The sequence below is a fragment of the Vanellus vanellus genome, assembly GCF_965231255.1.
Source record: "Vanellus vanellus genome assembly, chromosome: 2".
NCBI classification, from domain to species: domain Eukaryota; kingdom Metazoa; phylum Chordata; class Aves; order Charadriiformes; family Charadriidae; genus Vanellus; species Vanellus vanellus.
The window spans coordinates 22,408,340-22,435,500 of record NC_138906.1 but is presented as its reverse complement, the minus strand read 5'-3'; the positions used below and the strand labels follow the sequence as shown (position 1 = coordinate 22,435,500).

General features: G+C 36.7%; 1 protein-coding gene across 1 annotated transcript in view; it reads left to right on the top strand.

Annotated features, from left to right (window-relative positions):
* MALRD1 (MAM and LDL receptor class A domain containing 1) overlaps window positions 1-27,161 on the top strand; it is a gene marked incomplete at both ends in the record, with an annotated part of 280,930 nt that overhangs the window by 59,527 nt on the left and 194,242 nt on the right. The window contains 4 exons of the mRNA XM_082479776.1: window positions 7,816-7,968; window positions 8,122-8,227; window positions 9,466-9,833; window positions 11,508-11,923. Coding sequence (XP_082335902.1) covers window positions 7,816-7,968; window positions 8,122-8,227; window positions 9,466-9,833; window positions 11,508-11,923 — 1,043 coding nt within the window. The remainder of the gene's footprint in view (window positions 1-7,815; window positions 7,969-8,121; window positions 8,228-9,465; window positions 9,834-11,507; window positions 11,924-27,161) is intronic.

Genomic DNA, 27,161 nt, shown 5'->3' with positions numbered 1-27,161 from the left:
TGGCTAGAGCACCAGCGTCCAGTGTTTTACATGTTTAGAAAGATTTGTATACAAAATATACAGAGCTTTTAAGTTGGGAAACTGCATTCTCCTTGATTGGGTAACTTTTTGATTAGCTAAATACAGAAATAGCTATTAGATGTTCCCTAGGCAGAATATCTTTCCTCTTGTGGGCCAGAGTGAAGATGGGGAAAAAATTCTGCTGTTACCATAGAATAGCTGAGGTTGGAAGTGACCTGTGAAGGCCATCCAGTTGAACCACCCTGCTTAAAGCAGAGTCCACAGTAGCACGGTGCCCAGGACCTTACACAGTTGGGTTCTGAATATCTCAAAGGACAGAGACTATAGAACTTCTCAGGGCAACCTTTTCTAGTGTTTGATCATCCTTACATTACAACACCACCAACAACAACCACTGTCTATTGCTTCGGCTCGTTGCACTGGGCACCACTGAGAAGAGTCTTTACCTCTTTACTCCCTCCCTTCCTATGTTATTTGTATTAAAATTCATATTACACACTGTCCCTTTTTTATTTACTTCATGTTTTTGTACTTTTCTTCAAAATGTGCTTAAACATCCTGTGTATTATTTGGTTATGATAGTGTGGATTGCTCTCTCATTACACTTAAACTCGGGTACTGGGATTTTGTTCTCTGATCAAAGAGTAACACTTCCAAATCAATAGTTTAATTAAAAACATTCTAAATAGATTTAGTTTCATGCAACTTCTCTTTCACTCCTTTGGGATAGCAGTTAACTGGTTACTTTTAATCAAGAAAACTAAAATATCCTGTTTTCATTTCAAATATGGTGATTTGTGTTTCAAAACACCCTTCCTATTCAGCCTGTGTTTTTACCTCACCATTATATCTAAAAATGAAGACAAATGTCCACTTAGGTATTTAACCAGTCCTAGATTATCACAAGCTTCCTATATGGTAACTCTTTTTTGTTCTTTTTTTCTCTAATGATATGACTGAAGAAAATTTTATTATATTGAGGTCTCACTTGCCCAGATTATACATTAAAAATGTCATAGAATCATGGAACCATAGAATGGTTTAGGTTGGAAAGGACCTTGAAGATCATCTAGTTCCAACCCCCCTGCCATAGGCAGGGACACCTCCCACTAGACCAGGTTGCCCAAGGCAACGTCCAGCCTGGCCTTGAACACCTCCAGGGATGGGGCCTCAACAACCTCTCTGGGCAACCTGTTCCAGTGTCTTACCACCCTCAAAGTGAAAAACTTCTTCCTAATGTTTAATCTAAACCTGCCCTCTTCCAGTTTAAAGCCATTTCCCCTCGTCCTATCACTACATGCCCGAGTAAAAAGTCCTTCCCTGGCCCTCCTGTAGGCCCCCTTTAGGTACTGGAAGGCCGCAATAAAATCTCCCCGGAGCCTTCTCTTCTCCAGGCTGAACAGCCCCAACTCTTTCAGCCTCTCCTCATAGGAGATGTGCTCCAGCCCTCTCTGATCATCCTCGTGGCTCTCCTCTGGACGCGCTCCAGCAGGTCCATGTCCTTGTTATGTTGGGGACTGCAGAGCTGGATGCAGTACTCCAGTTGGTGTCTCACGAGAGTGGAGTAGAGGGGCAGAATCACCTCCTTTGACCTGCTGGCCACACTTCTGATGTCATGCTAAAGGTTAAGCTGTGGAGCAGTTATAAGTATATTTATGGTGATCTTTGCTATAAATATGTTGCTTGCTTATAAATCTCTGTAGTACTGCTGAGTTGGCCCAGTGTGTGTTAGCGCTGCAGCTTGTTGCATGGGAAACAGAATGTAGGCACACAAATGTCTCTGCAAGTAGTTTATGTTGACTTGCCTTTCAGCACATTGGCAGTCTAAAGCACTAGAATATCTCTTATAATTCTTCCAGAAACTGTATTTCACTATCTTTCTGCTTATTTCTTTCTTATTATCCATCATAGTATTCCAGTCATGACAAGGATGGCAGAAATGTGGTGGAAGCACTGCTAAACCCATTCTTGTACAATTACTTTCTATGTTTTGTTATATATATTCATGTAATTGCATGCAAACATTTCATTTTTCTCAGTCACTTTTCCTAATTTATTAGCTTGGCTAAGCACAGATGTTTTGTTGACTTCACCACCTACAGCTGCTTTGTTCTTTTCATCAATATTAACATTTTTTTCCATAATGTTCCATCTGCTGGTGATTGTATGCTCCTCAACCTTGTTAATGTAAGTTTTTATTCTTGGTGTGAGAACCAGGCAAGGATATTATATGGGCTTAAAATATCTTTCTAAATATTTTTCGTTTAAATCTTTTTATCTTAAAGTCCAACATGATAATTTCCTTAGATGCTTGGGTCTGCTAAGTCCACTGAACAAGCAAGGTCTCCATGCAATTTTCTCATCTCACAGCATCAATCCTTGAGTCATCTCTTGGTTTTCAATACCTCTCAAATGTGCTGTCAGGACTGGAAGAATTCAGTTGAAGATCTCGATTTCTCAGAGTGTTTTTCTTATCTCAGTATAGATTTCTGAGTTCCCAGTTCTTGCAAGAAACCATCTTTGTTACTTATCTTCATATAGAGGACTATCAGTGAATGTTTGCTGCACTGACATCCTTTTTGGTCTTAGAACCACCTTCATGTTCTTGATCCTGATGCAGGATGAGGTTATTCTTTCTTCCAGGTTTCTGGTTACATTTTACGAAAAAATACATGTCCTGGACTGAAAAAATCATTCAAATTTATTCTGATTAATTGAGAAAAGTAGAAAACAATATAAAATATAAGCTATTGAATGTTTTCTTTCTTGCGTGCCACTACTGCTATTAGTTTACAGATTTTCTTCGACCCCTGAAGAATTTACTATGCTATAAAGCCATTACACGACTTCCACGCATTAAAGCAGAAGAGAAAGGCAATTGCCTTTTTCAAGATGAACACGTAGAGCAGTGACCTGACATGGCTATCACATTGTGTCTTTGTGCTCTGGAAGATGAATGTTGTGGTGGGTTGACCCTGGCTGGACACCAGGTGCCCACCAAAGCCGCTCTGTCAGTCCCCTCCTCAGCTGGACAAGGGACAGAAAATATAATGAAAGGCTCATGGGTCGAGATAAGGACAGGGAGACATCATTCAGCAATTACCATCATGGGCAAAACACACTCAACTTGGGAAAATTAATTTAATTTATTGCCAATCAAATAAGAGTAGGGTAATGAGAAATAAAGACAAAATCTTAAAACACCTTCCCCCCACCCCTCTCTTCTTCCCAGGCTCAACCTTACTCCAGATTTTCTCTACCTTCTTCCCCCAAGCAGTGCAGGGGGACGGGGAATGGGGGTTGCATTCAGTTCATCACACATTGTCTCTGCCACTCCTTCCTCCTCACGGGGGGGACTCCTGCTCTCTTCCTCTGCTCCAGCATGGAGTCCCTCCCACAGGAGACAGTCTTCCATGAACTTCTCCAATGTGAGTCCTTCACATGGCTACAGTTCTTCACAAACTGCTCCAGCAGGGGTCCCTTCCACAGGTCCTGCAAGGAGCCTGCTGCAGTGGGGGCTTCTCGCAGGGTCACAGGCTCCTTTGGATACATTCACCTGCACTGGCGTGGGGTCTGTCTTGGAGCCAGCTGGCATTGACTCTACTGGACATAGACGAAGTTTCTAGCAACTTCTCACAGAAGCCACCCCTGTACCACCCCTGCTACCAAACCTTGCTGTTCAAACCCAATGCAAACGTACAGTATAATTTCTAAGGTCTGCATCCTATGCATTTGGTGGAGTCTTAATGTTCACTTATCCAATCTAAAAATGATGATGATGATGGCATAGGGAATAAGATCAAATTGGAAAATAATCTGGTAACATGACTGTATTCCTGGTACTCTTTCTGACTTTTGGCAATGCATCCCTCATGCTCTGTCTTTTGTGGTTTTTTTTCTGTCTACTTATGGTGTGGATTATCAGGAATCATTATAGGGTTTTATATATAAAATAAATATGAAATAATTTACATTTGGATAAAAATATAACATATAAACATAATATTGTTTTGTATGTATGTATTTATAAATGTAATATGTATTTAATAGTTATTGTTTTTATGGTGTACAGTATGGTGCAACATAAGCATGCTTTGGCTAGTCTTAAATTAATTCAAAAACTGGACATAATCTATACATTAGTACAGAGTTTTATGCAGCTTAATTTGACTTAGAAAGCAAATAAAGAGAATGATGCATGTGTTGTTTCTTAAAAACTATTTTTGTGGCATAATTGTTTAAATATCAGAATTACTGGGTTTCTAATGGCTATTGTATAAGCAATAGTAATTCCCTTAGTATTATAAGAAACGTTCCCCATATTACCCATTACTAACCTTGCCGAAGCATAAAACTTCTGCTGCGGTTATAAGGGAACTCTTCCACAATCTCGTTTTTGGGGTGAAAATCTTGCGTGCCAATATGTCTGTCTCATATGCTTTCTACTCCTTCATTTCAGCCAGACAAATCAGTTGTTTTTAAAGGTGAGGCCAGGCACAACAGCCAGCTCACAGGGGTGGGCTTAAGTTCAAGGTGTGAAAAGATTGTCCTCTTGTAAATTGGAGAAGGGATCTGAGACTGGAATTACGCAGACAACTGCATTAGGATCAGTTTGTGGAAGTTAAATGGGGAAGAGATGGGACTAAAATGGTCTCCACAGTGACGGGAAACCACCTTTGGCTGTGAAGAACAAGGAGTGGCTGCAGACGCTGCATTGCTTGAGCCTGCTGGTGTGGAAGAGATGTAACCAAGGGGCTGGAGGAAGCCGGGGCAGGAAGGACCCAGGCTGCTGTGGGGGAAGGATTAAGACCAGCTGGTCAAAGAGCCATACAGTGCCAGGAGAGAGAAAATAATGAAAGATAAAAAGTTTGGTAAGAGAGAATAAAACAATGAATGAATGAGAATGAGGAATTCGGATATGGAGTAGCGATGCTTTGGGAGGGGATGAGTATGAAGTGCGGCAGTAACTGGCAGAGAACTGAGACCGCATCGAGAGGACCTGGAGCAAGGAGGTGTCTGGGGAAAACAGCCAGGCAAAGAGATGAGGACTGGATGAGGAAAGCCAGTGAGGATTTCCAGCTTTTCAGTGAGACTAGGGCTGAGATAAGGGGTCAAAGAAGAGTTGTTGTGGAATAGGTAAAACTGGAAACAGGCTGTGGAAATGAAGACCATTGAGGGAAAGGGCAAGAACATTTTTCTGCTGGAGACCACACACACTTTCAGAATTTCTACAGAACCCAGAAGTCGTGAATCCAGCTTTTCTACTTCTGCCAGCAAATGTCTGTGGAATATTTTGGAGAAAAAAAGTGTGTCTTGTTGTATAGTTACTCCCATCTATTTTCTTGCAAATTATGCACTGTGACAACAAATATTGCATGAACTCCAGAGAACTACAGGGTAAATCGCAAGATGGCCTGAATAATGGCCATCAGATCTTATTTTTGTTTAGTTTAATCAAATCAGGAACTTTCCCCTTAAGTTATATAGAAGGAGCATTCTAATGGACATAGGAAGCCAAACACTTGACACAGTAAGGACAACAACAAAAGTTTAGGAAAAACTAGCAATAAATTCCTCAAACACCTGAGGAGCAGAAAGCCTGGCAGAATATATAGGGCCACCTGATGGTTAAAGAGAGCACGTAGGAAAATAAGAAATAGGAGAAAGGCAGAAGATAAAGCACTAGAAAGGATGGCAGATTAGTTTGTCTGTGTTCAGTGTGAAAGAAACTACAGAGGTACCTAAACCACAACCTTTCTTTCTGGTTAATCTGTCTGAAATGGAAGTGCCAGTCAAAGAGGTTATGGGACAACTTGGTAACTGAAGTGTTATCAAGCACCAAGAACATTTCACCCAGGCTCTACCAGCCTGCTCTATTCTTGTGTCTTCCCTAGGTCTTAAATACTTGGTTTGAGATTCGGTTGAAGGTCTCGGGGTTATTTTATCTCAATGTATTTGTTCGTGCTAAAGTTAAATGTATGGTCTGTCGCATCCTTTCTTTTATGTTTTGTCGCTGTTACAAGTTACAGATGCAAGAAGTCTGGGCTCAGACTTAACAGTTTTACCTTGTTTATTTGCCTCTTTTGGTGTAACCATCTGTGTCCAAGGTTTGTCGTATTCTTTGTTGCTGTTCTCACAGGAATATGGGACAGTTTCTTCTGTGGAGCGAAAAACAAATCAGAAATAGCTCTCCATAGTCCCTTACCATTATGTTAGGTCAGTGGATTCTGAGTGATTTCCATCGTGTCTAGGTCCTTGAATGTTTGTACATATTTTTTTATCTTCGTTTTATTCTATCAAAACATCCTATCAAAAAATTTCTTCCTTCTTTTTTTTTTTTTGTCATATTTAATCTACTTCATTTTATCATTGATAAAATGGCAGGAGGGTTGGAATTCAATGATCTGTAAGGTCCTTTCCAACCTAAACCATTCTATGATTCTATGATTGACTTATATACACCATGTGTATAGCAAACGTTTTCTTTGATCTCTTTAATGTTATTTGATCTCCCATATTTGTGGAATATTTTTTTTTTAAGCAGCATTAATAACTGTGCCTTTCTATGTGCTTCACTTAATAGTCCACAAAATCTTGTATTTTTAGAAGCCCTAATCAACAATAATACTAACTTGCCCTGTTAAAAACTTATTCTTTCTTTCTAACAAATGATGTATAACCTAATGTGACACAGTTCTTAAAGAACAAAAAAAAAAAAAAAAAAAAAAAACATACCAAAGAAACTCCCATATCTTCAATCAGTAAACATTTATGTAATCCCAATTTCCAAGAGACTTCATTTGATTCTGAAATGTATGTTTGCTATAGCAGAACACTGTGGCCACTGGAAGTTGTGATAAAGATGTTATAAAATAACAGTAGAATTCTGACAGTCAAGTCTGAATATTTTTTACTTGTTCTATGTATATAACTAAGAAATTATTCATTAAAAATTCTTGAAATAACTTTCTTAATGTTTTCCATTAAAAGCCTGTTATAATTACAGAACTCAAAAATATCAGTTTGTGATTTAATAGGGATTTTTTAAAGATGTTTCTTCATTTTAACATAATAAATATTTGCCAATTTACATTCATTCATTCAGACATGACACTCCTTTCTTTATTTTGTATTACACACAGATTTTCTAAAAAATCACTGCTCTTTTATATGTAGAATTGAAGAAAACAACTGAATACATTTTTCAAAGCTTTTTCACTGCAGCAGTTTGTGTTTCAGAGATTTCGTCCTCCTCCTACCGATGTCATAGCGTCTCAGTAATGCCTGATATTTAACTTGGTTCTTATTATAACTAGAGGAAGGATTTTATCAATAGCATACTTGCTGAGATTCAGGAAATAAGGGATTTAATTTCCAGCTCCAACATGGATTCCCTAAAAGATCTTGCAGAAGGCTTGTTACTGCTTTGTGTGCTCTGTGTTCCTGTTCTGTAACGTGAGGATTGTGAGGACTGTTGTCAGCACCTCCTCGCCTGCTTTGAGCTTTGCCTGTAGTGCCTTTGGAGGGAAGGACTTGATTTACTGACTACATTGCCTATAACGATGGCTCGTTGTTCCTCTGAGACTGGTGTTTTACCCAACAAATAAATAAAAAAAATGAAGCAAATACCCCATCTTGTACTCTGTGTCCTCATGCCCCTTTCCTAGACTTCTTCCTAGAATATCCGTGACACGATATTCATGTTTATATTCACGTTTTATTTCCTTTTTATACTGCAAAGCTTGTTTAGTAATATGACAGACAGAGATAAAATTAAATGCCTCCTCTTTTCAGCTGCTGTATGTGACTTCGAAAGAGAGAGCTGTGGTTGGACTGAAACTGTAAATGCAGATGGATTTGACTGGGTAAGAAGTTCCAGTAGTGCTCTTGCACCTGCTTTTCAGAAGCAAGCTCCTCCACAGGATCACACCTACAACAAATCTGAAGGTAAGACAAGCCAGGCTTAGAAACAGAGAAGTGGCATAGATATACCTGCTCTTTAATCAGATTTAAAGTGGAGGTCATGAATGCTTTAAAAACCTGTATAAAATCTTTCTTTCTTCAGCCTGAAAAGGGTTTTTTTCTGTTTTATTTTGACAGGCCATTTTATGTTCATTCTGAAAAACAGCAGCAGCATTTCACAAGTAGCTCGGCTACGAAGCCCAAAGTTCAGGCAAACGGGACCAAATTGCACCTTGTCCTTTTGGTATGAAATAATTTATATTTAAAATGCACGGGTCATCTCACATTGATTCTCTTGGACCGAAATTGAGATTATAGTTTGCAACAGACACACCTTCCTCTGCAGTATTTATTTCATTTTATTCTTTAATAATATAGTCTTCATTATGAACAACATGCAGAAATAAGCTGAAGCACTTGGAGAACAGAACTGAAACATGGAATGACTTTGAGCAAAATTATATTAAAGGATTGTGTCTGCATATACATAGACAAATACCACAGTCATTTTGCTGTCATTTCTACTTTGGTTAAGTAAATTTGAAAATGTTGTGGAATTTTGTTCAAGAACAGGAAACCATCCAAAAATCTAGTAGCTCTTTGAGTTACCTACAGTATCCAAAGTTAGATTTTGTCATCTTTAAGGGAAAGCTGCAGTGCTAGAATTGGAACTTTGCTTTCAATCCTTTCTTTATATACATAGAAAAAAACCCAAAAAGCTTTCAGTTGTTGTCTTCTCTCCGTCTTTGTGCAATCTTGTCAAAGAAGGGAGAAAAAGTAAACTGTGATCATTTGTTTACTAAGGTCAAAAGTGGTGCTACTGTTTAAATAAATGTTTGGACTGACTTTGATATTATTAAGTGCAGTTTTTCTCAATAGCATCAAATACATTTGCCATAGGAAGAGGAACTCTCTTTTTATCAAAGACTCAAGAATTGAAGTTGGAGTATGGGTCTGGAAATTACGAGTTGTTGCTTCTGTTCCTGATTCTGTTCCTAGTTGTGTTGTATGATTGCTCACCTGAGTATTTGTGATATTTTTGAGATCCTCCAAAAATACTGTAAAAATGCAACATATTAACAATAACTAACATAGATAGGAGGTGTGTTTTGGCATTCAGTAAGTGTTCTGTTTTCCATCTTGAAACTTTACATTTATGTATTGAATTAAATTTATAAAACACACATTATGCATCTGGGTAAACAGTGTTTGTTGCTTAATATGGAAGCAAATATGTCTTTTCAATTGTGGGTTACAATTTAATGAAGTATGCTTCTCTCATGATCTTCAATTCCTGAAACAAGCCCTGGGCTGATACAGCAGCCTACCCTACCATCATACCGAAAGTGGGTTGAATTACGGGTAAACTGGAAATAGGCACTTTGCGCTTTCTATATTTCATGGAGCTATGACAGAAAAGCCATTGTATTTGATGTGGTCCATTCTCATAGTTTTCAGCCTTAACTTTTTTTATCATTTTAGGTATTACAATTACGGACAGTCAGTTGGAGCAGCAGAGATGCAATTGCTTGTGGATGGGCTGAAAGAGCCTACTGTCCTTTGGAGGGCATATTACAATGAGGGAAATCAATGGTTGAAGGCAGTCATTCAGCTTGGACGCCTTTCACACCCTTTCCAATTATCACTTGACAAAATCAGTCTGGGTTTTTATGACGGTGTCTCAGCAATAGATGATATTACATTTGAAAATTGTGCTCTTCCACCTCCAGCATTAAGTTGTGAAGGTCCCAATCGTTTCTGGTGCAGGGACACAAAAGCATGTATTGACAGGTTATTGGTCTGTGATCTTGTGGATAACTGTGGGGATGGATCAGATGAAGACAACTGTAGTAAGTACTTTCCATCATTGTTTACTTTATATCAACCTAAAATTTCCTTGCCAAATTCATCCCTGGACTAAAAAAGCTCAGTACAGTTACAGCCTATCAATTCACAGCCAGTGATGATTCAACTGAATATAGTTACTGACAAAACAGACTCTGAAATTTTTAAGTTATATGATGAGTTACAACTGAGGGTATATGTAATTGAATCTCCTGTATTCAAACGAGTAGTATTTCTTAAACTTTTGTAAAACACACACGTGCATTACAAGTTTATTTTCAAAGAGAGAATCCAGTCTGCCAGTTCATTTGGGTTAACACTCTGTCTTTGATTACACTGATGGAAGTACAGTGGAAGACCTATTTGGACTGAGAGGCATGTGTGGCCTGTATCTTTTTATGACCTATAAACCTTTCTACCTAGAAAATGTTAAAATATCTGTACTAGTAGATATTAATCATGCTGGGCATAATTGTCCCTTTCAAAAAAGAGATTGTAAGAACTGAGGAAAGCTTCGGGTTGTTCACATTTGAATCATTCACGTTGCAGTGCTAAAGGGTGCTGTTGACGATTTTCTCCCCAGAGCACGAATTCATCAATTTTAAGAACTCAAGAACATTAATATAAAATAAAATTAACTAGCTGTTGCTTTATCACATCCTGAGGTAACTAAATTATGCAAATCATGATGAGTTTGAGAAACAGGGACACCTTACATGCTTGAGGGGATACAAGCCTACACTGATATTTGCTGAATATCTACTTGAAACCGATCTGAATTGAAAAGAAAGTGAAGGCTTTCCAGCTTATCTCAGTCTTCTCACTTGTAAAATGTCTATCTTTTTTATAACCTATTTTGAGGTTTATAAAAATAGTGTACTATATGACTTGCAGTTTTAAACATCATAAAAAATAATAGCTTAATTAAAAAAAAAACAGAATTGGCTATTGTGTCAGTTACCATTTATGAAGAGCAGATGCAAAGATGAAATGCAAGTTCTTCACCTCTGATATGCCTTTTATTTTTTTACATTAGAAGGAATTGGTCTAATCAATATATTTTTCCTTGGTGTCAAATAACAAAGTGCATTTTGTTATAAATGCCTCTCTTGAATTTAGTGTTGATAAAGCTATCAAGCTACTATTATTGAGGATAATAAAGATCTAAAACACAAGCCATTTTTAGGACTACTTTTGTTATGCAAAAACATATTCTGTCACTTATTGCACATAACTACAAACTGTATCCTGTTGTTTATTTCATCCAATTAAACTCAGTTTTTAAATCCTTTACTCAGTTAAATTTCAGTTAAAGAACCTTGCATGCTTTAATTATAAAAATACATAAATTTAATAATATAAATAATAAAATGTTCTTCACAATTCTGAATATTCAAAAAATTAATTACATGCAGTTTGCAGAGATGTATTGAAAGAGGAGGTAATTAAGTAAAGATTTATTTTTATCCTTTTGTTGTCCAGGCAGGTGTATATTTGTTCTTCAGAGGACAAATTTTGCAAGGAGAAGATATGTGTTTCTTTCTACCTTAGAAATAAATTTTTGCTAGGAGACAGATTTTTTTTTTTTTATTGTTTTAGAAATTTAATGAAAGTATATTAAAACACAATCACCTTTTGATACTGCTTTCACTTGACAGTCTGTTCTGTTCACTTTTCAGACCCTGACCTACAGTGTAACTTTGAAAATGGGCTGTGCAATTGGGAGCAGGATGTGGAGGATGACTTCAACTGGATCAGAATACGTGGTCCAACCCCCACGGTTAATACAGGGCCGTTGAAGGATCACACAACAGGCACAGCCAGGGGACACTATCTTTACATGGAATCCTCTGAGCCACAACAATTCCAAGATACAGCAATTTTGCTTAGTCCTCTCTTCAACCCTTCTGGCAACGGAACCTGCATTTTCCGCTTCCATTACCATATGTTTGGAAAGCAAGTTTTCAAGCTGTCAGTCTTCCAGAGAACTGTGAGTAACACCAAGGGATGGCTGTTGTGGTACAAGTTTGGAAATCAAGGAAACAGATGGATCAGACAGACTCTCTACATCACCAGCAGCTCTAAGCCATTTCAGGTATGATCCTTCCAGGTTGCGAAATGCTTATTTGCTGCCTCGTAAAACATTGTGTGTGTCATCTCAAAGCTATTTGTAACTGTCTGATCAAATTGACTTTGAAATACATTTGTAGGGTTTTCTTTTTGAGGAAATATGTCTGAAATATTTGGGGGTTTTTGTGCAATTTACTTCCCCCCCAAAAAACCCCATGATTATAATGTTTTTAATAGGAACATGGAGTATTTAAAGTAGACGCTATTTTTGTTTTCCAAGCATGTGCTGAAAGCAACTTATCTGAGTCTGCTACAGAACAAGTTGGCAAAATTTTGATTCATTCATGAAAAAAGGAGTATTAAAAGGAATATCCTTTTCTTATCCTTACTTTTCCAGAGTTACATGTTAATCTTTCATTATATAACGTCAGAAAAAATGAGAGTTCAAAATATTTGGGTGCAAGGCTATGCCAACAGTCAAATATCATTTGGAGAAAGATAGTATAATAGTAAGTTGTAGCTAAAAATCATGATTTATTTTCTAACCTTTTAAATATTGTGTATATTATATTATTTACCTTTCACTATGTGTGAATTGTTTATTCTGTTCGGGTTAACGAACCTGCAGGTTCACTAGAGGAAACATTGGTTCACTTGACTGACGACTTGTCATAAAATTAGACTGTCCCACATTTATTTCCCAAAAGATTATTTTTAGGTGGAAAGAAGTTCTATCCTCTTTGGAGGAAAAGACCAGTGTAATATTACCATGATTGCACCGAGTCACCTGGAACGAAGATGCCTATTTTTTGTAAAGACCCTTTATAGAAATATAAAGGAGTATCGACATAATACTAACAAGACCTTTTTATTTTTGCCTCCTTACCTTTTTTTTTTTTTTTTTTTTTTTTTTAACGAGAAACATATCCTATGTTTGGTAGTTTGTTTAAAGAACTATAAACCCACATGCCCTACTTTTAACCTCCTGAGGGTTAGGAAAGTCTGTTCAGTAACTGAAATTATTTTTATTATATTAGTGCTGTAGGATTTTCTGTTGTGCTTGCCCAGTACTGCACATCTATATTCTTTTGATATAGTTTTGGTTTTCATAGTAATTTTTGAGGGGCATGAGGTGTAAGGCATCATTTGACAGTTTATTCTGAAGAAAGACTTCAAGATCTCATGTTCATTATTGTGTATTGTGTCTCTCTTGATGGAACTTGCTGTGTCACAAACCATAACCCGTGTTATTCTGTTGCTAATGAGTTGTCAAGTGCTGACCTCGTTCCAGTCTTCCTTTTAAGTGCATTGTGTTTGGATACTTCCAGAGCTAAAGACCTGTGAGGGAAAAGTCTTCACACTCTGTTACCACTCTTTCTCTGAAGCTATATTTCTACCGAGATGGGTGCTGGAACAGCCTTTCAGTTACTTTTGGACTGTCTGCTGACTGGGTAACAGTGTTAAAGTTGTAGCCTCTATGTTTACTATGTTTTGAACCCCACGCTTCATAAAGTTAGTGGTTCAGTGTTTCCCCACCACATGCTTAAAGTCCTGTAGGTCACCTCCATGCCTAAAAGGAAATGTTTACATTCACTTGAGAACGGATTTTTCTTTTCCCTTGAAAGTCTAAAAATAAGATAGACCTTCTTGATAATTTTTTGATCAAAATACGTGTCCTGGCATCCTAATCTCCTTCTCCATCTCTAGCCAGAGCATCTCATCAGCTGTTTTAGGATTTTCAGAGATTCCTAGTGAATAGAAAACTCTAGACTCTAAGATGAAAGATGGCCTGTTTGTACCACAGACCTTCATTTTGATTTTTCTCTTCTAAATGTAAGAGATGATAATACATCCGAGATAGCTGATACCACCTCTTCCTCTTCCCTCCCTATGTAAGTCTGTTATTTGGTTGCCACATTTTATGAAAGAATCACTATGAATAGTAAGTCCCTCAAATTCACGTTTTCAGTTTATTTACTAGCATGGGAAGCCAACTTTGGAAGTGTATAAACAATTGTGCTTATACCCTAACTGTTAGGAAAAGGAGGAGTTCTCAGCCAAAAATTCAAAGCGGCAAAGAAAGATATTTGAGGACATCTGGAAACCCAGATTGCCTGTTGAAGGTTTGGAATTCTATAGATACATAGGGCCTTTAATTGGGCAGAAACCCAAAGACAACAGCACGTGAAGACTTCTTTTGCTCACACCCGCTCCCACTACACCTTAAATCTTAAATTTCACACCCGCTCACACCCGCTCCCACTACACCTTAATCTTAAATTTCACAGGAAACCTTTGTTCTAGGTACCATCAAACCATGGCTGAAGCTTGTTGCTGTTCCATCACATGTTTTACATCAGAATGTTAAATGTGACATCGATGAGCAGAACAGGAGTAGCTGGATGAGTGAAAAGGCAGAGGTAGAGGTCCCTTATTTAAATGAAAAGAATGCAGTTCTCTGAGACAAAATTAAGCATTTCTCTCAAAGACTAATACTGACAACTAACAAAAGCAGTCCAAATTACACACACATAAAATTTTTGCGGCTTTAGTGATCTAGAGTTTCCCTTTGAATTCAGAACTGGTATGACACAGAAATCTGCGAAGGATTTAATAATCTGCAAGAAATACTTTTTTTTTTTTCTTGGTACAAATTTCAGGTTAAGAATATATTCTTTTAAAATACATTCCTTTTTACTATACTGGACACTTGTTTCAACATGGAAAATAATAAGCTGTTGAGTGTACTTGTCACTTTAGTTGATCTATATTTATTTTAATCTCCCTGAGAAGTTTGTTTACATATCTTTTCCTTAAAAGCACATTTGAAAAGGTAGTAAAATAACAGTGTGTCCATGGTAGCCTACTTATATTGATGATGAATAGTGTTTGCTTTTATCTTCCTTGAATAATCATAACACCTGAAATAGTTTCTGCTCAGAAGAAAGCTCAGATTCTGTTTTAATATCTTAGATAAATGTAACTGTCTTAGCTTGCTCTACTCATTCAAATTTCTGTGGATACAGAAAAAGGAAATGGTGATAATATGTGAACAATGGCAAAATTCTGTATTACAGTCCTTTTGGGCAGTGTAGTCTCCATTTAGTCATGATATAAATCATATATCTGTTGTGTCTGTCATATGATATCTAGGGAAACTTTACTATATTACAAATCATATTATTAAAAAGAAAAGAAAAAAGAAGGACCTTTACCCCAAACCTCTTTGCTTATCTGCAATATGTATGTATATCTCTGTAAACAAAGATGGTTATAGATCTTTGATACTCTAAAGCATAATATGTAAAGAATATATTCTAATATTCTGTGATGATTTTATAACAATCACTCTAGACTTTTTAAGTTAGCTGTTATGAAACTTAAAAATGCAAACACACTGTTACAAGTACAAGTTAACTATTAATGCTGTATTGAATATAATTACTAAAACTTTCAATATTTTGAGTATCATATATAAATGCTTACATCTCCCTTCAAATATAAAACTTTCTCCCTTTAAGTGTGAAAAACTTACCAAAATCAGGAGGAAATAAACAATGAATATTTATTAAAAAATACTAACTTATGGAAGCTTATATGCAAAATAAAATTGCAATTAAGTGGATATAAGATGTATTTGGTATTTTCCTATTTTACAAGCGGTTAAGGAAAGTAAACAACCAAATCCACTGTAATAATTTTACTCTTATTATCATTTAGGTATTAGCTTAGAAAGTAATGGAATATTGATTGAAAATTAGAATGACACATTTGCTATGAATATAGAATAGCGCTATGTTCTCCAAACACACATACAAGCCAACCTTCTTTCTCCAGCTACTATTTTTAGTACCTGTTGTGCTATTTTCATTTTCTTCTCAGTGTAGAATCTAAATTGTGTGTATTTTAAGGGCCTGATTCTGAAGCATGTATGCCTGAGTATATTGATAATGGTGCTAATTAGAATTCTCAAGCTTCGGAGCAGCATTTTAAACCAGATATAATGGTCTGGAATATGAGCAAACATTGGAAAACAGACAGCTGAAGCATAGAGAATCCCTTTCCCTTTGATTTGCGTATTTCTATTTGTACCTTTGACACTCTAACATTCTGTTTTCAGGTCTAGTGGTTGCACCTTTCATGACTCATGACTTACCACAATTTTGTATATCCAAAAGTTTTGCCAGTTTGAGGAAAAAATACATTCTGTCCTGAAACTGATCTTTGTTTTGTTAAAGCAAAATGTATCTTGTGTCTTTGCATTCTTCTGACCTTCTGATTCAGGTTGAGATATCAAAGCATAAGTACTGACCGGTCCTATTTCAGACGTTCTCACATAAAGGACTTTGGTTGGCATTTTACTGCGGGTTGTAAATATATCAAAAAGAATTTACTTATCTTGGAAAATCCTTTTGTCTCATTTGGTGTTACATAGTATGGTATGAGCTGTCTCTTGCAGCCTCTGCAAGGTAGAAATGCTCAATACGACTGTAGTTACAGATTTTTGTTGTTGTTGTTAATCCTAGAAGCCCTAGGCATTCCCACGTGCCGTCTCCCTTTTAAGTTCCTCAGCTCATAGGATCTGGTGTCGTAGCCACCCAGTGCTGAACTGGAGGGCATTCCCTGTTGCAATCCCTGAGCATCATTTCTAGATCAGATAGTGGGAAACATCTTTGAGAATGACCAGGGTCCCCTTACCCTTGCAGACATGGAACAACGAAAGACAGCTTTCAGGAAGGTTTTGTTTTACTTTGCTACAACAGGTTATTCACCGAGTGAAGCATTACAGGCATCATCAGTCCCAGCTAACAGCTGTTAGTTGTCTGTTGAAGAGGAAGCCTCGAGTCACTTTTTGAAGTTAGTTACAGCCCTAATAATGTATTATTATCTGTGACGATAATATCAAATATAATATCAGTTGTATCCCCATTCAAATGGGAAGGGTGAAGTGTCAGTCATAATTCGTTCTGACACATAAATCCTCAAGTATATGTCTTGAATGGTGCTAAATCAAGAATCAACTTTATTTTTTAGCAGCAGATTTTGTCTAAAGACAAAGAATCTAAAGGAAGCTTTCTTAATTTCTGAGACACTAGATTTAATTGATTGTTTTGTCTTTTAACACATTCATTTAAATCTTCATTTTTCATGGTTTCATTTCTATTATGGAGATATAGGGCATATTATATCTTTTCTTATCAAGATTTTGAAATTCAAAGGCAAATTAGCTCACTCCAAACACATTTTATTTTCAGTTACTCTTATCTTTTAGCCATAGAATTGTGCTGGCACATAGTTACAGTTGAGTTTTTAACCTTGATTATAGTGTCGTGTTAGGTATTCCTTCATTATACCTAGCTACTGCTTTTACAATGGTTTTGGTATGCCATTGTCATAAGACCAGTGTGGTGTCAAATACATGAGCAGTAAATACGCATCATTTGCATCCAGGCTTTTACCATTCATCTAAAAAGAGAGACAGGAAGGGTTAAAAAATGTATTTAAGGTACTTCCAGGTAGCTGGTCACAATCACATAGGCAATACCTACTTTCTCACCCTCTACTCCCTCTCTTTTTATTCCTCAGTGAGATGAGATAGTGATACTTCTTTGGGGGTTCTGATTATCTGTTCTGTCCTAAGTGAAACAGAATCACAAAGCTCACTCTCTGGTTATTTCTGCAATTCTAGCTTTTTCTTGCAACTACTTTTCTGAGAGGAGAGCAGATTGATCAAAACACATCCCTCCCCCCAATAATTTCTGTAATGAAAAACTCTGGTTTCTAGTGGAAAAAGGACTTTTTGGCATAATTCTACTTTCCAAACAATTTTTAAAGTGGTTTTGAGTTCTGTTTCAAAGAAAAAGCCTGTGCTATGGCAAATTGTGATGTTTCAGAATTTAATGTTTTTATTTCATGCATCTTTAGTGCTGATAATTATATTTCATACATGAATAATATAGCAGTACTTTTTATAGTAGACTAAATAGTCTTTGTATTAATTTAAGAAAAAATAATGACTTGCTAGGCTTCCTCGTCAGGTATAATATCCTTGAAGTCAGAAAATTTCAAATTTAATTTCCGATATAACAAGCATCAGAACTACTGAAATTACAGGTTCTAGATCTCATGTCACATTTCACAACAACTCTGAGAGAAATTTTCAGTGGGGTTTGTAATGTCAATACTTTTGTAGATCGACTTAAGTGTGGGAGTTTTTCGGTCTTCTCTAATCATTAACCGGTAAATGTAAGGTTGAAATTCTGGACTCATACCAGAGTACCCCAGAAAATGGAGCTGACCAAACTTAGCCCTGTTCTACTTCTTGTGTGCAGCTTTGCTGGAAGAATGTGCATACCTTTTTATTGGCCCAAAGAGAAGTACTATTTCCTAGTGTGAAAAGCGATGCAAGGAGGCTGTGTTTCAGTTGTGTATCAGCACATGCACCTAGGTCTTAAGCTTACTACTAACAATGCTGTTGGAAGGAAAATGGTTCTGAACAGTTTGTGCTCTTTCTTCTGTACATCCCAAGAAAACAAATCAAATTAATTGTGTATTTGCCTTTACATTAGGAACTTTAAGCTGAAAAAAAAAAAAAAAAAGAAGTGGAAATATTTGACCCTTTCTAGAATACTTGGGGAAAGAGTGTTCCTCTTAGAAAGATAGATGATTGAGATGTAACAGCGAAACATCAAGTCAACAGTGTCATGGAGAAGCTGCACAAAGAATGATCATCAATGATTTACCCGAATACAGAGAATGAGAGTTACTCTGTGAAATTATTAGGTGACACAATCAGAACAAAAGGATATACTATTTTAGAATGGTCTGTTGTACAATTCATTGCCAAGGAATGTTTTGGGTGCAAGGAATTATGAGTAGGATCAATAAGTAACTTGGCAAATTATTCAGAGAAAAGTATGTTAAGGGCTACCAGCACAACAATGAGGCTCTAACCTCCCACCTGTGATATACTGCCAAGAGTTTGGGAGCTACCACAGCATGTATGCCTGTTTTGTTCTCATTGTGGATGGGGGGGAAGTCCACTGGAGGACACACACTGCAGTTACCCGGACAGCTGACCTAACCTCTGGTACACCCATCCTCATGCTGTGAGGCACTGTGCTGCAGACAGCTTTCAGTGCATCGAGACACTCACCCTTTTTTGTATTCTAACTATGATTTCAGATTTTCTGCAGTCACTTTCACCCTTATTGAACTAGGTTTATTGTTGTCAAGTGTTGTTAGCCTTCTGCCTTCATTTGATTGTCCTCTTGCTTCCTTGTTCAGGGCCTCGTTTTCAGTGCGTGCTGACATACCAGTAGGAGTTTCTTAATATTTAGTTGGCCAGGTACATATCTTCCATTAACATCTGGTGTTGAAGCATCTCTGAATTTATCAAGGACTTTTCTAAGATGCTTATTACACTTCTAATACCCACTTGTGATCATTTTCCTGTTACAGCTTTTGATCCATTTCCTGGTAGTGATTCTCGCACAAAGATTTAGTAATCATGGATTTCCACTCTAGGAACAGCTTCAATTTCAACTTTCAATTTGTCAATCCTCATCTTCCTTCTCCTACTCTTCTCCTTTGCACTTTCCCTAATAATATGCTGAGATTAGTATTCAGAGATTCTTTTTTTTTTCTCCTTCTACTTTTTATTTTATTGTCCTTTGAAGGTTACCACATGCTTCTGTTGCTTCTTACTCCTCCAATTGTATTCCAAATACGTGGATATCCAGTTGTATTTGCTGCAGCTTGGTAGCTGTCTTTCTGTGCACTATTCTTCTTCATCTCTGATGTGTGTGTTGACTTGTTTCATCCTTGATACCTGGTTGCATGCTACTCTGGTTTTCAGATTTCCTTTGTGCTATTGTTTTCTAATCTGTTTATCGTCATCATTCTCAGTTTTATTTTCACTGTGGCAATGTAAAACCTATGGCTGCTGGCTGATCTATACAATTTGGTATGCAGTTGCTGCTGATCAATTGTTTATTAATTGGCTAATAGGTTAATATTGGCAGGGAAGTGCTACCCACATTTTGTAATCCTTCATTGATCATAGAATCACAGAATGGTTTGGGTTGGAAGGGACCTTTAAAAATCATCCAGCCAAACCCCACGGACCTGGGCAGGGACAACTTCCACTAGATCTGGTTGCTCAAAGTCCCATCCAACCAGACCTTGAACACTTCCGATGACAGGGCATCCACAATTTCTCTGGGTAACCTAGTCCAGTATCTCATCACCATCATCATAAAAAATTTCTTCCTTCTGTCCAATCTAAATCTATCCTCTTTCAGTTTAAAACCATTGCCCCTTGTCCTGTCACTACAGACCTTGGTAAACACTCAGTCTCTCCCGTAAACCCCCTGTAAGTATTGAAAGGCCGCACTAAGTTCTCCCCAGAGTTCTCTCTTCTCCAGGCTGAATAAACTCAATTCTCTCAGCCTTTCTTCACATTAGAGGTGTTCCAGACCTCTGATCATCTTCGTGGCCCTCCTCTGGACCCACTCTAACAGGTCTGTGTTTTTCCTGTGCTAAAGACTCGAGAGCTGGATGCAGTACTCCAGGTGGGGTCTCACCAGAGCAGAGTAGAGGGCAAGAATCACCTCCCTCAACCCACTGGCCACACTTTTTTTTATGCAGACCAGGGTATAGCCCACATACTTCTGTAGGCAAGTTAAAAAAAATGCACCCAAACCTAAAAGAGTTGCTGTGTTACTGATATTTGCCTCTCAGATCTTGTTAGAATGTGTCCTGGCAGAGTGTGATGTGCAGAGATGGTTACAGGGTGTCTGGGATTTGTGGCAGACAATGCTGATGTCAGGCCGAATCATGTGGATTACTTCATGTCTGTTCTGTTGAAGTATCAATGCCTTTTGGTATGACAGCTCTAATACTTGCACTGGCACTTGCATGACCTAGGCTCCTCCACCACGTGCTGTCCTTATGACCAGGATCAAGGACCGCCTTGCATGGCTGTAGTGGGCCAAGAACAAAAGCTGACATATCTCATGTCCATCTCATGTCCGTACTTCATACAGACCTTGTGTAGAGTCTAGTTTGGACAATTCATGCTCAGGTTTCTTCACTAGTCCACAGTCTAGGTGAGAAAAAATATGTGCATAGAGTGGACAATGAGAGAACTGGGACACTTGTGGGAAAGAGTAAAAAGCAACCATAAGACTTTGTGTTTGGTGGTGGGCTCTGTGTTGATAGAGAAGGCTATTCAGTCCCTACAGTATGAATTGAAGTACAGAGAACTCGTCTTGAAAATGTCTGTGGTGCAGTGCAGTATATTTGAAAGGCAAAAAGTAGTGTGATTTTTTTAAAAGTCATTTCTAAACATCAGTATTGCCGTTTTCTGACGAGTGGATTTCAGAGCATAGAAAATGTGAAAACAAGGAAATCACATGAGAAGCCAGGAAAATATATCGTCTATTGTGCAAACCTTTGGGGATAATTTCATGGTTTTAGTTCAGTTCTTTGGGAAAGAAATCGTCCTTTTGTTCATTGCTATTACAATATCTAGTTTTATGAAGTTATAATCCACTCTGTGGCAATAGAAATAATTTATTCTTTGTGTTATTGTTTTATTGGTATGCAGTGGAAGACTTGTAATGATGTCATCAAGTCACAACATATGCACAAAGGGGACCAAGAATAAGAATTTCTAAGCTATTTTAACAATGCCTTTTCCAGACAAAATTGTATTCTTAATTTCGCATCTGTAATTTCTTTGCAACTTTTTGTTTTTCAGGGTGGGGGGACACAACAGGGGGGGCAGGGATGGGTGTGTTTTACCTTTTTTTTCCCTATTTACATGCAGAAATCTCAAAGGAAATTGAACAAGGTAGAAATAACCTTTCTATATGCCAATGAACTGTCAAGTACTGATCACATTTTAAATATTAAAATCCTGAAGTAATTAAAGGTTTTTACTACCTTTAACAACCCACAAACCACTAAGGCACCATGTTGAGTCGTTTGAATTTGAGGGGAATCATGTAATGTAGGAATTTTGCTTTCCTGAAAATTAAGAGTAGTGTCTTAATTTGCTATTGATATTACTATATTACTTATCAGGAATTTCTGAACAGGAAAGTGAGACTTGGATAACTTTGCAAAGAAAAGGAAAATGTTAGGGACTTTTTTCTCATTCCTTTACTGGATCTAGAAACCATCTTTGAAAAGATAACAAGAAAATCACTTTTGGTCCTCTGTATTTTCAGGCCTCTGTAGCCAACTGAACAGAAATTAAATTAATTTTGAGAATGAAAAATATCTTCAAATTTAGAGAGGGTGTTATCCATTCTTCTGTCTCTTTTGTGAGTTTGGGTGTGGGTTTGTTGTTTTTTTGTTTTTTGGGTTTTTTTTAACTTCATATTGACAAACTGAGCTGCTTTTGAAAATAATCTCATTCTGCCATAATCCTTTGAAATAGAGGAGAGTTCTGTAAAATTTTGTAGATGAAGTCAAAACTAACCGTTACCTTAAATTAGATTAAATATAGCTTTATCATTATAGTTACTAGATAGGTGCTTCCCAAGAGGGCAAGCTAAATATATTGTTTTATAAAGCATAGAATCTCAGAAATCTTTAGGCACTGACTATAGACTACTTCTGCAATAATTCTTCCAATGTTAATATTAGAGAGTGAAAACAGGATCTTTTCTCTTGAGTGATGTTTTGTGGCGTTAAGACAGCAAAGTATTGAATCCCAGAATATGTAAACAGTTATTAATATTATGCTTGTCAGCAGTCCCACCAACACCAGTGAAGAATCTGAAACAGGATAAAAATGTGATTCTTCCCTGCACTTTAGAGAAATGACTGGAAAAAACATCATAAATCAGTATGAGGGTTCACAGGTTTATAGTGAAGTGTGATAAAGCGCTTTACTGAACTAGAACTAGTGTTTTCAGTATCTTGTAAAACCAAGCGCTGTAAGAAATCATATATTTGACACAAGATTTTTCATATTCGATGTGTATATCCTTAAGATCATTGGTAAGAATTCATTTGGACATCTGTGTGAAAGGACTTTATTTCAGTTTTTGAAGTCTTCAGGCATTAACTTCGAATACATTTTTGAGGAAACAAAAGGAAGGGGTTGATGGACAGTGGAATCTCGAGCTATTATACATGTATCATTAAAATGTTGAGGGGGAAAGCTGGAACATGCGGTGGCACACCTACCAGTGCACTCAGTTTTGGTGCTTTTTTTCCCAAGAGGAACCACGGTGCAGAAGGTACAGGGGAAAAGTTCAGTGCCATGTAGTCAGGATGCAACTACTGGGTGCCTAGACGAGAGATTTGGGAAATGTTCTCAGGTCCCACAGTGCTTACTCCTTTGATGACAGCTGAGGAAGCAGAGATACAAACCCAAGGAGGAATAAATTGCCATGTTTGGACCCAACTATCACAGAAGCCAATAAGTCTTATTTGACATGAACTAATAACTCAAGAAGTCAAATCAAACCTAAATTTCTTAGATTTTTTTTTTTTAAATCACAATTTTTCTGAAAAATTGTGTTTCCTTGGTAAATAGTTTCCCTTTTTTATGTACTTCTTGGGATATCATTATAAGAATATATTCATGTGTTCTTGAAAAAATCATCTTACTGTGAAGACATTGTGATGTGATTGTTGGATGAAGATCTCTTGATAAAAAGGAGTTTTGTAGCAAGAAATTTTGACAGAGATTTCACGCAATTCATGGTTCTATGGCTTGTCCTTTATCTGCAATTACATAAGTTCCATCATATCATAAGAAATCAGTCACATTTCTTGATTAAAAGTTATTACTTTCCTTTATACATAGCATTAAAATGCAAGAGTACTTTACTTCAGAGATATGTATTGAAACGCGTATGACTTTCAATCCTGCATTTGCTTTCAGTAAGTTATGACAAAAGTTCTGTAGGTTATTATCCACTTGCATGGTTGTTCTTTCCTCTTCAGACCAAATCCCTTCGTTTCTTGCTAGAAATAATCATAGCAAACCTAGTCAAAATAACATGCTCTAACTACTAATAAAATCACTAAGTAACACAATTGACACTTCCTGTGACAAACCTGACATATTGTTTGGCTACATTACTAGGTAAATACATGAATACATCAATATTTCCCAGACATTCAGAAATCTTCAGAATTTTGAATACCTCACTGTTTTTGGGATTAATTCCATTCTAGTTTAAACTATGCTTGTATGGAAGTTAAGATTTTATTTTTTAAACTTCAGGGGGAATTGGCTAGTGACAGAAATGAGCATTACTGTAAAAAAGGAATATTTGTACAGAACAGTATTACCCGTTGTAATTCCTCTATTAACACTTGTCATAATGTTCCTTAACCCTTCAAAACCCTATTTTGTTCAGAATCTTAAGGGATCAATCCTTTTTTGTATACATAGTGTCATTCTAATACATTTTACTTTTCTTGGAGGTTTTTTTTTCCTCTTTTTTAAGTAGAATACCTTTTGCTACCTTTATAGATTTTGTTGGGACTGGATCTGTAGAGTTCTGAAAACTGGAGAAATTTGGAACTATTTACCCTCATTCAAATAATAAATGAGATGTGAAATGAGCTTCATGGTAGATGAGTTCCCTCGAGGTTGTTTAATAATAGCTTATGAAGTTTGCTGAATTTCAGCTGGCAAATTAATTTAAGTGGTCAATGTTTAACCACAGCTGCAGAGAGACTAAGTTTTATACTGCAGTACTAACTCATAAATTGATCCTATTTTCAGTTTTAAGGCTATACTTAAACCTCTGTTAATTTTTCTGTTACTTTCTGAGCTCATGCTATATGCCAAAGCGTCAGACACCTCAAGTAAGTAAGTAAGTAAATAAATAAAACTAATGTGGGGGGAGATTTTTAGTAATGCAATCCCAATCATCATCATAGCCATAAAGAAATACTCTGAATTGCAGAATCCCTGCAGAACTGTGTCCTGCCACTTCTGCCTTTGGATATTTTTATGCCCTTAATAAAAATATTCCTTCTTAAGGTGCAGAAATGCAACTTCCTCCAAGGAAAGGTTGGTGGAAGATGATACCTAAGGGTGGCCTCAGACCATGTGAATGTTGTGGCTGGGGAGATGGGCACAGGGAGCTATGGGGAGAGAAGCCCCTCGACCTACTGTTTAACATCCATCAGAGCACAGCATAATCCTGCTGAAAAATAGTGTAGTTTTGAGGGGGCTTGGGTTTGTCTTCGAAATGACTCTGTAAGATGAGTTAACAAACCCTTTGCCTCTTCATCTGAATTTTAGCTCATTTATAAGTAATTAATTATGAGTACTTAATCCTTCATGCTTTGAAAACAAAGTCAAAATTTTATTTAACTGCTGTGTGTTTGCCAGTAAAAACTACACTGAAAGAAATTTTGTCATTTTGGAATAATATATTTTCTTGCGTGGCATTTCCAAATAATAGATGTCTTTGTCCTGTTTCTAAGCACTTTCACGCTATTGGTACCAATTTTATGCTATTCATACCAATACTGTAACATTGCCCTCATTTTAACCTAAACAGGAAACAAAAGACTGGAGTAATACGGTAAAGAATATTTGTGGGTATTCTGAGAGAAAAATCCGAATCCCATACTTAGTGAGAGCAGTAAGAAACAATGCTGTCATCTACTGTTGTCATTCACATTAAATACATTTTGTGCTAAAATAATCCATCTTCAGCATATCCATAGTAAGGAACATATAACCATCTTCTAGCATACTCATTTATTTTGTCTAATGGGCATAATCTATAAATGAAGCATAATCATTTTTATTTACTCTGGTGGTATCAGCATCTGCTATCCACATTCAACTTCAGAGTAGCAGAAACAAATTTGTCAGTGTTAACATATTAAGATGGATATTATTCTTTTACTTATACAGTGTTAAGGACATTCCTTGCACATTTTAATTTTTTTTCCTGCTGTTACATGTTAATAAATTTAAAGTGTGACTTATAAAAGCTCTGCATACGTACCGGGTGAACAATGGTTCTTAATGTGTAGATGAATTCTCTTATTTCCCTCAAGTTACCAAGAACCTTGTTTAACCCACAGTGCTGATTTCTAAAGCTAGAAATCCTTTACAGGACTTCATTTACTATGGGACACAAGAAATACTGAAATTTAAAATGTAAGCATATATTTTTGAAATGACATTTGGTGTGAGGATGTTTCCAAAATGTCAATGATATTTGATCAAACAAATTGAGACACCTATCTACACAGGAGTGCTTTGCATCTTTGAGTTCAGAGGGGTGCTTCATTACTTGTTGAAAATAAGCTTTCTTTGCAAATAAAATTGCAAATAAGTAAATCACAACAAAAGTATTAGAACTAACAGTACTGTGAAGCAATATTGGACCATTTTCACCACTATTTATACTTCATTCCTTTGTAGGAATTGTCTGTTGAACTGAGGAACAAACGGTGAAAAATATATTTGAAATTTTATGCAACAGTCCGAAATAATCTGGAAGATTGAATGTGCGTGTGTGTGTGTGTAACAAGTGACATAAGTATTCAAAGAAAATGGCAAAGAAATAACTTTAATATCTGAACCCCATTGGATCAGCAAAAATATTTTTTTTTAAATGTATGGTTTGAGGAGGTTTCATTTTTTTATGAATAGGGATTTATAAATTAGTTGAATTAAGAAAATTCTTACTAAATCTTTCCCTAATCATCTGCTTGGATTTTTACCATTCAGAAACAGTCAGAAGAGAAGGCTTATTCATTCATTCAGAGAGTATTTTACAAATACTAACCTCTCCCATTCCTTGGCAGTAGACAATAACGAGAAAGTAAGAGTATACAGCATTGGCAACTCTAATAAAATAGCAGAATATTTTTCTTTAAAAGGTTCCATAGCACATCTCTAACCTGCCTAATTGTTTTCATCACAGTGGGATTTCTATAAGGGTATATAATTTATTCACATGAATGTTATTATAATTAATCATGATTAATGCTATTACAATAAGTACCAAAGGAGCTAATCATAATATGCCACTTATGATAATGTCTTGCCATCGTTTTATATCACAATGATGTTTCAGTGGATTTACATGATTGTGAAGCCAACCATTCTGTTACGGTTCACTGTGATTAATGTGACCACCAGTGAAAGCTGATAATGATTAGTCTCTTTCATAAAGTGTCACTAGGCAGAATATATCCCCTAGAATGAATTTAATCTCATTTTAAGTGTGAAACATGGTAAATGACTCCTCTATCAATTG